General features: G+C 39.0%; 1 protein-coding gene across 1 annotated transcript in view; it reads right to left on the reverse strand.

Moving 5' to 3' along the window:
- Positions 1 to 12,582, reverse strand: part of SAMD12 (sterile alpha motif domain containing 12) — a gene marked incomplete at its 5' end in the record, with an annotated part of 358,805 nt that overhangs the window by 148,351 nt on the left and 197,872 nt on the right. The window contains one exon of the mRNA XM_082858457.1: positions 12,002 to 12,142. Within this exon, the coding sequence (XP_082714583.1) occupies positions 12,002 to 12,142 (141 nt within the window). The remainder of the gene's footprint in view (positions 1 to 12,001; positions 12,143 to 12,582) is intronic.

The following is a 12,582-nucleotide window of genomic DNA, read 5'->3' on the forward strand; positions in this document are numbered from 1 at the left end:
CAAAAAATCTACAAACAATAAATGCTGGAGAGGGTGTGGAGAAAAGGGAACCCTCTTGCACTGTTGGTGGGAATGTAGCTTGATACCGCCACTATGGAGAACAGTATGGAGGTCCCTTAAAAAAACATTCCTTCTAAATCAAGTGACCTTCCTACATGATTCTAGAATTCTACATTTACCTCTGTTACTCCTCATGTCTCTTTCACTTGGCTTCAAAGTCAAGGAATGTCACATTCATCCCTGTGTCCCTGACACACAGCATATACTGCTGGGTACCTGGTAAAATCTCAGTAAACATTTCTTAGATGAGTTACTGAATGATTATTGCTACTACAGAGGGATAAAGGAACAAAAAAGGGATACGAAGAACGGAGGGGTTATTTCCGAGATGAACTGAAGATTTTAATTCTTGGCTGGGCCATTCATAGTACAGGGCCTTCTAGAATTGGCATTAGAAACTTGGATGCAAGGAGAACCTTGAACATCTACACTATGTAGAACTTTACTCCAGGCACCGAGAATTAGTGGCCCCAAAGAAAAAAGCCACATAGAAAGTAGACCATGTACGATCTTAAGGACAGAAATTCTAAAGCACATAGATGGCACATTTCTCTATTTCTTCTTAGAAAAGCCGAAACAGCTCACTGCATCCTTGAAAATGGCTTTGATTTTCTCTCATCAGGTCCACATGCCATTGCCTTACTACAACAGCTTTTCGAAAGGCCCATAGGAGATTTGAATACCACAGAGCCAAGATTTCAGGGTCTAAACATACCCCAAAGAAATGAACCAATGTCAGTTGTGGAAAACCCATATATCATCTTTCTTCAGTGCAATATCAGTCATTGAAGATTCTCCAAATCCACGGTCAAGCCACAAGGTGACATAACAATGCAATTTCATGGCCATCTTGAATTGTCCAAACAAGAAACATCAAATATATACATATTTTTTGGCTGTGCCACATGGCTTGTGGGATCTTTGTTCCTCAACCAGGGATTGAACCTAGGCCCTCGGCAGTGAAATTGTGGAGTCCTAACCACTGGACAGCCAGGGAATTCCCTCAAATATATTTTTAATTTCATTTACTACATTTAATGAAAATGCAACAATGGTAAAGAATTTCAAGGTTGGTGATTTCTGCAGAGGCAGACATGAAGCATTTGGAGTCTTTGTGGTGCCCTTACAGGAACTCTTCACCATGCAAAAGATGCCATAAAACATTGAGTTGTGAAGAAGTAATGACAAGGATAATTCCTGATAGAGCATGTCCAAATTAGAAAGATCTGTGAACACTTCTACCATACGCTAGTTAGAGGGACCATTGCGGTACTCGGAATAAGCAATTTCTCAGCCATGAAGACTGCAACAGATTAAAGGCAAGGGTTCACTTCAAGCCTCATTTCAAACAAAACACCTTCTTGAATGAACTGGCCACAATGGACTCCAGAATGAAAATGAAATAGGAATGGATGCTAGCTAGGGTGTACCTGTCACAATGCTAACTCCTACTAATGAACTGATGTGTGAGCTTAATACTCCCCCAAAGAAGTCTGTGTTTACGAGCTTTATATTTAAAGACCTAAGTGTTTACATATAAAGCTCATACCAAGGAGAATTCTTCTGAAGGCTCAAAGACCTGATAAAATTAGAAATATTCCTAGCCGCAAAATCTGTGAAACGGTGTGAAGACTTGGAAATGTATTGTGGGTAAAGCCCAAGAAGGTAGCAGGTTGAAGAAATGCTGTCTTGGAGGCAACTGGGAAAGGACATAATCAAATAACGCTGAGTGAAAAAGTGTCAGTGAAAGACCCCAGTGACAGAAGAATAATTTGCACACAATCCTATAAAATTATGAATCCAACGTCCTCACCCATCATGAATCCCTGGGCAATTAACTGGGTTTTAGGAGAAAAGGTTCATTCTACAGTCACTTGACAGTGTCACTCAGAAGAACACTGAAGACTTCAAAATATTAGGCCAAACAACTCAAGGTAGGTGGGGTGGCTTATATATTTAAGAGCCCTTGCCAAAGGTTTACACATTTAAGAGCCACTGCCATTGTTTTTACTAGTCAATACAAAAAGATCACAAAGGAATAAAAGATACTTTTGGCAATTCTGCTCATGGATAATGCAAAATGGCTTTGTAGTCTCTCTCGTATATTACAAACCCATTTAAAATTTATACTGCATGCACTGTTTTGAGAAGATGATGTTGAAAATGAAATAGAGCTGGTAAATAAGAGAAAAGGGCAACCATTACATTGAAATCAGCAAAATACATTTAAACAGAGGATCCACTCTCTGTGCGACACTGTACTAGGAGGTAGGAGAGCACGGCAAAATCAGAAGACAACTGTGGTTGCCCATGATCTGCAGGGGAGACAAAGAGACTGCATGCCCCCATGCTCTTGGACAAGCTTCTCCTCCTGCCTCATGCCAGCTCATGTCCATCTGTCAAAACTTTTATCCCTCAAGATCTAGTTCATGAGCTACACCGTTGGCAAGTTTTCCTTCCCAGTCTCCCCCCATTCCCAGATGAGGTTAAGTTCCAGTTCTGTGCTACCACTCTACACCTACGCATCTCTACCACGGCATTGATATCCTATCCCTACTGCTAGATTGGGCGTTCCTTTTTATCCCTAGTACCTACTACAGAGTCTGTTGCTCACTGGATGGAAGAACAAATAGATACTCAACAGACACTGTGTAATGAATAGACTATTAGTGTGAACAAAGTGCTTAGTGATGAACAAGAGGGAATGATTGGTTCTGCCTGAGAGATAAGGTAAGGCTTCTCAGAAGAGGTTGTATCTCACCACAGCTTGGTCCTTTCATGAGTTTTATTATACCATACTCATAACAGATCTGTGAAATAGATCCTATCCCCATTTTTACAACTAAGGAAACTTAATCTCCGACAAGTAACTTGCCCAAAGTGAATACATCTATGAAATGCCTTAAAATGGATTTCTATGGAATGCTAAAGCATTTGGATTGTATTCCGTAGGCAACTGGGAGCCATCAATTGCTTTTAGGAGGGAAATAACGTTGTCAGAAATATATTTAAATTAACTCTGGCGATAGAAGTGGGAAGTTAATTAAAGGAGAGTGAATGGGGCAGGGCAGAGACTGGAGATCAAATAATAACTAGTAGGTTATTCTAATGGCCTGGGAAGGAGCCAAAGAGGGATGATTTAACACAGTGGCAAGGATGGGGATGAGATGGGGAATGACTGGAAAGCCATTTTACAAGCAGAATTCAGAGGGTTTGGTCACTGATTACACAGGAGTAGGTGGGGAAAGGGGTGACTCTAAGCCTTCTTCATTTAGGTGATGGTGTGAGGAAGGCATTAATAACCCTGAGAAGTAACACAGGAGAAGAACTGGCTGGGGAGATGGTGAGAAAGACGATGGGGTTGACTTTGGATATTTTAAATTTGAGATGTCAGCGGACTATTCAGAGGTTCACATCTTTTAAGCTTCATAGAGGGCTAAGATGTATCTGAAAGTAACTTTGAAGTACGGGATGGTTAAAGCGATGGGAGTGGGTGAGACTCTTCAGAGAGCAAAATGAGAAGAGCTGAGAGGACTCATCCCCGGGGGCGTCAACATGTGGGGAGTAGTAGAGGAAGGCGGCAAGCCACCTGTCCGAGGAGGAGCCACTAGAAACAGAAGGGGAGAACCAAGAGAGTCATGACCACGCTCATGGAAGAGATGAACACCAAGGAGGAAAAGCTTAGGGCTATCCAACGATGAAGCAGAAAAGCCAAGTATGAAGAGAACTGATATGTGAGCATCAGATTTGTAACACCAGTGGCACAGCTGAATACAAGATGTGGAGAAGCCTGGAAATTAAAGAGTGTAATTTGAGAGATACTAGAAAGGGCCATCAGACATACCTAATGAACGCATAAGAGGGAATCTGACTGGCTCATGTTTTCTCTCCCAGGAGCTGCAAATATTATTAGATTTTCTTCCTCAGAAAAGAGACAAAGGAAGCATTCCTCATTGACAATTGGGGAAAACCATATCCTACTGCCTGTACACTGATGCCAGGATTTTTAAATTGAATTAATGAGTGAACTGTAAACACACTTGGCCTAAACTTACCTTGAGACAATTTATTAGAAACTCCCAGGAAAGCAGGGCCCTCTTAAAATAATGGTGGCTCTAAGAAGTGCTAGGTAGGACAGCTGCAAAGATGCAGTGATTTTCAGAAAGTCTCCATAATGCTGTTCTTCTATTTTTATCATCCTAAGAATACTGGCCCGGCAGTTTCTTATGAAGTTTAATGTATACTTATGATTCATCCCAGCAATCCCACTTCTAGGTACTTAGCTAATGAATGAAAACTGATGTTTATACAAAACCTGTATGTGAATGCTTCTAGTAGTGTTATTAGTAGTTGCCAAAATTGGAAACAACCCAGATGTCCTTCAACTGGGGAACAGATAAAGTGTGGTATATCAAACCAATTCAATACTAAACAGTGAGCATGAATGAACAAGTGACATACTCAGCTTTGGTAAGTCTCAATGCATCATAGCAAGTGAAAGCAGCCAGACTTCATGATTCCCTTTATATGACATTCTGGAAAAGGCAAAACTAAAGGAACCGAAAATATATCAGTGGCTTCCAGAGACTGGAGGTAATGAGGGGGGTTGACAACAAAGGGTACCAGGGAGAGTATTTTTTGGAGTTATGGAACTGTTATATCTTGACCGTGGTGGTGGTTATACAACTGTATGCATTTGTTAAAACCTGCAGAACTGTACACTAAAAATAATGAATTTTACTGTATGTAAATTATACCTTAATAAAAACAATGAGAAAAAAGAATACCAGCCTGGGAATTAAGAGACTGGGATCTAGCTTCAGTTATGCCACTGACTAGCTGTGTAACCACAGACTATCCTCTAACCTTCTTTGGGTCTTGGTGCCCAAAACTGTAAAGTGAGATTGGAAACTTTCTCAAAGAGTCTATTGCTGTGTTCTACAAAGACTTCCTTCTTTAAGCAAGGTGGTGGACCAGATGGCCTATTTCAATTCAGATGGCCTACTTCAGTTGCTGAAGTATCATTGTGAGGGTGACTGGACTAAAATACTCAATCTGTACACATGGTTCTGAAAAGCCTTCTTGGATTAGAAAATAGTGTTTCTAATTTGTGTCGTGGAGCTTTGGAAAAGTCCATCTGGTCATGTAATTCTCAACTAAAATTTGACACATATATTTGGACAATGTGGAAACAGCCCTTCGGGAAACACTAATGTTTAATGAGCTATAACTGGCCTTGGTAAACAATCATACTCTTCTTTTTTTCATTTTGCAGGCACGAATTTAAATGGGCCGGGCTTCCCTGGTGGCGCAGTGGTTGAGAGTCCGCCTGCCGATGCAGGGAACACGGGTTCGTGCCCCAGTCCGGGAAGATCCCACGTGCCGCGGAGCGGCTGGGCCCGTAAGCCATGGCCGCTGAGCCTGCGTGTCCGGAGCCTGCGCTCCGCAATGGGAGAGGCCACAACAGTGAGAGGCCCGTGTACCAGAAAAAAAAAAAAAAAAAAAAAAAAAAAAGGCCTTTGAAGATGGCAGCGCTTACTATCTTTGTTTGCCTTACCCTCCAGTTGGAACATTGTTTTCTACTGCTTACATTTACCCAACCCTCAGAGTTACTATTACATTTTTACACTATCCATGCATTTGTAGCCAAGAAAGACACTGAAAATGACGCTCCAGGAGTGGTTCCATACTATAGTGTCCCTGGGGTTGAGGGAAAAGTATATAGCTCAAAAGGGAAGATACTAAGAATAAAACAATAATCTTGACGATGATGACAAAAAGTTTACATTTCTGACCCTGTGAAGCAAGAGTCCACAAACTATGGACTAGAAATTGTGTTTGTAAATAAAGTTTTATTGGTACACTACCATGCCAATTCATTTAAGATTGTCTGTGGTTGTTCTCCCATGATGTGGTGGTTACAACAGACACTCTATGGCCTACAAAGACTGAAATACTTACTATCTAGCTTTTTATAGAATAAGTCTGCCAACCCACTTCCACAGAGTATGCCATGAACTATGCTATATAGTTTCCACATAAAATCTCGTGTAATCATCACATCGTTGCTATGAAATAGGAATTACTCATTTGACAGATCAGAGGTGATGAAGTGTAATGGATAAAAGTTTGCTGTGAAGTCAGACAGACCTGTACTGTGCTTTTTGACTAGTTGTCTGATATTGGGTCTGTTAATTAAATTCTCCATCCTCAGTTTCCCCATATGTAAATTGAGGCTAACAACAGTACTGATTATGGTAGGGTAAACGTCAGGAGTTGATGTGACAATTAGTGCACTGCTTTGCATACAGTAAACATTTTATTATACTCATTAGCTATATGAGAAATAGCTTTCAGTATCCCTGGGTGTTTTTCTTCCTAGAAATATCCAGTATTAAAGAGGTAAGGATGCCCCGCATATGCTTGATTATGGATTAATTTGACAGACGCCAAAATAATTTGCACCACTTCTGTGTGTTACATAAGGCACCTTTCCCCCCTGTCTCTCATGGACTGAGCAGAAGGAAAGTATAATAATGACGTTTCCAGCTCTGTACTGCATTTCCCAAAAGACAGCTGAGTTTCCTGCAGGAATGTGCAAGCAAGTAAGACCACCAGATGGACACCCCGGCCACTCCACAGACAGGACACAGAAGACCAAAAGGCTGAATGAAGGAAGAACTACCTCAAAGGCACCAAAGGGAACGACAGTAAAGCAGGGCTAAACACTGATTATGTTGCTTGCAAATGTCAGGTAGTTACAGGGCCACTGTGAATAAAGGCAGGGAAATCAGAGGCCAGCATTTTAGCTGAAGGAGAGTTCTGGCTTTAGATAATGAGCTGTTTCAGGAATTTTTGTCATGATTCATTGACAGTGCCTATAAACGGATCTATTTACTATGAATCCACCATATACATTTTTTTAAACACCTTATAGTTTTTGCCTTTGGTCGGTATCCAGAAGGAGGAGAGCAAGAAAAAGGAGGGCAGAGACTTCACCTTCCCTGTGTTCAGATAACCCATAGGGGCTGGCTAGAGCTCTCCTAGCCCATTTGTGACTATCTTGGCCGTATTACTGTCATTGGGCTCCTGGCAATTGAGTGACAATGACTGGTGTAGAATGAAAAGTTTAAGACAAGTTTTAAAACATCAATTAAAAGTTGGAAAATTACCCTTAATTATCTATTAGCTTATTTCTTCTAGAAACACAGTAGAATGAGCTTTCAGATGGGTGTATCTAATTTGGAGGTCTGGTTACAAACTGAGGTAACTGATTTGATGTGTGTATCATTTCTACAACCAAAAGAATGTTGTTTCCTTGAGAGGAGATCTTCAGAGTTCATTTGTTTCATTTTGGAGTTGATTTCCAAGTTTGTGGTAGGTTCTTCTGAACACCTCTAGTGGGGATAAATAAGATTTCATCCTTTGAGGATGGGGTTCCTCTCTGGAAATGGCAGCCTGATATTTAGCTTTAGATCTTATAAATAAAGTGGGTAATCAAGCATAGAGAAACACGGTGGGTCCAAGATAAAGATTGGAAAAAACAAATAACCCAATTAAAAAATGAGTAAAGGATCTGAATAGATGTTTACCCACAGAAGATACACAATGGTCAATAAGCACTTGAAAAGGTGTTAAGCATCATTAGCCATCAGGGAAATGAAAATCAAACTCACAGCGACATACCACTTTACACATATTAGAATGGTTATAATAAAAAAGACAGACAATAACAAGTGTTGGCAAGGATTTGGAGAAATTGAGACCCTCATACACTGCTTGTGGGAATATAAAATGGTACAGCTGCCATGTAAAACTGTCTGGCAGCTCCTGTAACTTACACTGGGAGTTACCATATGACTCAGTAATTCCACACCCAGGTATATAACCAAGAGAAATGAAAACAGGTCCACAGAAAAACATACATTCAAAATAGCATTATGAATAATAACCAAGATCCAGAAACAATACAAATGTCCAACTGATGAATGGATAAGTAAAATGTGGTACATTTGTATGATGAAATACAATTTGGCAATAAAAAGAAATGAAATACTGACACATGCTTACAACATGAGTAAACCTTAGAACCATCATTCTAAGTGAAAGTAGCCAATTGTAAAATACCACATATTGAATGATTCCATTCATAGGAAATGTCTAGAATAGGTGAACAGACAGAAAGTAGATTAGTGGTTTCTAAGGGCTGGTAGTTGGGGGGGCCTTGGGAGGAAATGGGGAATGACTGTCAATGGGTACCGGGTTTCTTTTTGGGGGTGATGAAAATGTTTTAAAATTAATTGTGGTGATGGTTGCACAACTCTGTGACAATACTAAAAATCATTGAATTTATACTTTGAGGAAACTGTATATTCTGTGAATTACTGCTCAATAAATGATATTATAAAAATAAAGTTTTCATATAAATTAATGAGGTTGATTTAATTCTGTGGCTTCTATTACTGATAGCTAACTATGTTCTGTACTTACTGTCACACTGCACTGAGTGATGTATATATTTGAGCTCGTTTAACTCTTACAGCATCCCTATGAGGTGAGTAGATTTGCTGATCTCACTTTTCAGAGAACAGGAAACTGGAACACAGACAGATTAAGTAACTTCCCTGAAATAACACAGCAGTAAGTGTTGGGGCCGAGATTTAAAATTCAGGCCTGTCTGATGCTAAAATTCATTCTTTCTCCTTATTTCTTTTAAAACATTTTACTCTTTTAAATAGTTAACACACACATATTTCAAGACACAAAGTGACTTAAAAAGCATATGTCCTCTATCCATCTTCTTCTCAGTCCCATAGGTAGAGTTTGTATTAGCTTCTTATGCAGCAGCATTTTCTTATGTAAACAAAGTACATGCAGATATACATTACTATTTCTCCCTCTCTCATTTGCAAATGCGGTATACTCTCTACCTTGTTCTGCACCTTGTTTTTTCCACTTCACCTGGCATCTCAGAGATCCTTCCATATTACTATTCTTCACTCTTGCGTTTATAACTTCCAAGTATACTCCGGTGCCTGGATGTACCATAACTCATTTAGCTGGTCTCCTAACGATGGACACTTAGGTTCTTCCTAAACTTTTGCGATTCAGTTAAAGCTCTGAAATTGCCTCCAAAAGTAAGAAGGAAACGCATAAGAAATACAATCATTTGTGAAATAAGTCCCTTTCCTCAAAAACTGGCTACTTTGAAGGCAACAACCCTCATTTAAATGTATTAGTTGGAAAACATTTCTTAAAAACAAATAAAATTTAATTGCATTACACCAGAGTCACAGTCCTATGTGAGCTAGGAAAGAAAATGTATCTCTAGAGACTGGAGAGGTGAGTTACACTCTTTAAGGGGAAAGCTCATGGATTTCTGAAAACTGAGTAACATTCTAAGACACTTGTTTGCACTTATTTAGCATATTATTTCCACTGATTAATATTTTCTGAATTGAGGAATCAAATATTCAATACCAAATCACACATCACCCCCCTGGTACATTTCCATATGATATGTATGTTAGGCCATTCAGTTCACTTGGGTGGAATGGAGATACAATTCTTATAATAGCAAACCTAGACCCCAAATATTTTAAGGCCACTCCAGCTGTCTTCAGAACTTCTATTATCAGTCACAGCAACGACTTGTCAATTTTTGTTTCATTTTTTTAAAAAAGAAACCATCACTTCAATAAGGCAATAGATTTTCAAAAGCTGTCTGACATGAAATGAGTTTGAACATTAACATGGAAAGGACAAGCGATAAAAAAGGGTAGTATGAGTGCAGACAAAATATCCAAGAGCTAGAGAATGTGATCTCTTCTAAAGGGAATGGAATGAAAGAGTTCTAAAGCCACAGCTTTTCAAAGCTAAAGAAAATGACAACAACTGAATTGAAAAGGCTGAACTTAGCATTATCTTCCCAAAACACAAACATATATTTAGCTTAATAGAGTTGAGTAGTATCTCAGGAAAAATCTTATATATTATGAATCTAGGGCAATGAAAGTTGTAGAAAATGATTTTGCAAAGCAAACACACTGCAGGCTGACAGTAGCAGAGGGGAAAAAAAAAAGTCCAAGGTGCACGGGATGAGTTCAGGTCTCATTCTGCATATCACCACGGGAGGAAAACAAAAGAGCTGAGGAAACCCCAGACGTTAAATAGAACAGGGCAGAACGACGCTTGTGACTGAAGCTTACAAAATGTGAATGCATTTTCTGATTATAACCGTAATATGGATTTATAGCAGAAGATTTGGAAAATTTAGAAAAATATAAAGAAAACAGTTAAAATCACCCACAATCTCACCACCCAAAGAGAACCATTATCAAAATACTGGCAAAACCATTTGCATCCCCTTTTCTGTAAGCATATAAAAATATGTTCTTTTTACAAAATTGGGCTCATATTATAAATAACATTTTATACATGGCCTTTCCCCCCCTACTTCCTATTACTTCTTGAGTACTTTCCCATGTTGTCATATATTCCTCAAAGATATAATTCCAATGACTATATTATATTGTATCTTCTGAATTCAAATAGAATTATCTGATTCTCTCCATATTGCTGAACATCTAGGTTGTTTCTAATTTTTCAGTTTTATAAATAGCACCGCAATGGACATTCTTGTGAGAAACCTTTGAATCTCTGTTTACTTCTTAAAAGAACTTCAAAGTGTATCAGTACGTCAGATTCACGTTTAAGTCACTCAGTGTACCTGTATCTGTAAATTTACCATTGGAAGTCTCTGGAGACCAATGCAAACAACGTATATCAAGTAAACAATATATTTTCATATCACTCGAAGTCTATATTTATCCTCCTAGAACAGTCATCTTTCAGGCAGTACATTACTTCCCCCAGGCAAATAGACTATTAATTGGTTAATCTAAATGCAATAACATGAAATCTGGCTGATCCAGATTTCTCCAATATCAGTATGCATGCAATTAACAATAGTCTGCAGATTGAAAAATAACCAAGGCTCTCAAAAATATATATTTTATCATCCTTTCATTTAAAATGGTGTACAATGGACATTAAAATAAAACAAATAAAGGGTTATAGTTAATGGAGGTTGACAGCAACCAAATCTTACCTAGACATATAATTTATAGTGTAACTTAAGGTTTTCTTCAAGATCCAGCTTTATTCTGTCACTTCCAGTTATAGGGCTTTTAAGTGATTTCAACATATTGAAATTATTAATGATTCTTATTTAGAACTATATGGTTGTAATACTGCAGTTTTAAATTCCCTATAGTCTATTTAAAAAACTATTCTATTTTTAAGATGATAAATAGGGTTCTCAAAATTTCTAGAGAGTGTGTGTAAACATATGTATGTATTTATATATACATACATATATATACACACACACACACACACACAGACACACACCTCTAAAATGTTCTTCTCTCAGTGAAAAGCGAAGTAAAGCAAAACGCAACAAAAAAATCCCACTTATACCATGGCCATATGAACTATGGAATCACTCAAATTCCAAGGCCCCCTCAAAACTGGTAGTCAGACTAAAATAGCTGGGGCTGCACTGTACAGTTGTGCAGGCTGCACACTGTACAACTCTAGGTGGTGCAATCGTATACTGATCTATGTAACTGGTACTCTGGGGGTTGTGCAGTGCACAACCTCTATAGCTGTATGTGATGACCTTGAAATTAGCTCAGATAATTCTGTTTGCTTATCCATTACTTATCTGTACCTCCTTCCCCCCTAGTGAGCTAAGAAAAAGAGAAGTTTTAGGAGGGAAGTGGCCTTTAAATCTGTATACGTTTTTTTTAATGAAAGAAAATTCTGCAAACAAAACAAAAACAAGCCAGTTTTTCCCTGGCTCCCTTCTGTCACGACGGTAAGGGTTTCTTTCCTCCCATCTCCCCTTCCATCCACCCACTAGGCAGCAACAGGATACCTTGTGTGAGTAACTGTAGGTTTCTGACTTCTTCTCGCACCTTCAGCTGGAGCACCTGTTGTAAGATGTGCTGCCGGAGGCTCTCCTGGGCAATCCCCATTCGCTCAAGCTTTTTGTCTGTAAGTCTCAGCAGGGCTCGCCCTGCAGGGTTTCAAGAAATAAGAGGAAAAGCAAATGAACAATGGCTGGAAAAGGATTTCCATCTTCCTCTGGGCTGATCCTGCCATAACAGAAGTTTCCATCTAAACACAGATACTTTAGAATACAGGCTCCTCCATTATGCCTGCTGACTGGAATGGATAGGCAGGATGGAAAAAAATCCACAACTTTAAAAAAAGAACTTCAATTTTTATCTAATATTGGCAATCCCCAACTGACTCACACATTGAGTTAAATAAATCAGCAACATTTTAACCTGGGTATTTGGGTCACAGATTGCATGTTTCCATAGAAACAATGCTCTCTGTTGGGTGATGGGCTCTGAGGCTCACCCATAAGAGCCCATGTCACTGATAAGCCAGCTGAAGACTTAGATGCTCTAACTGTGGTTATAGATAAACTCCGGCACTGTTTAACCAGGT

The sequence above is a fragment of the Leucopleurus acutus genome (assembly GCF_964270905.1).
Source record: "Leucopleurus acutus genome assembly, chromosome: 17".
NCBI lineage: Eukaryota > Metazoa > Chordata > Mammalia > Artiodactyla > Delphinidae > Leucopleurus > Leucopleurus acutus.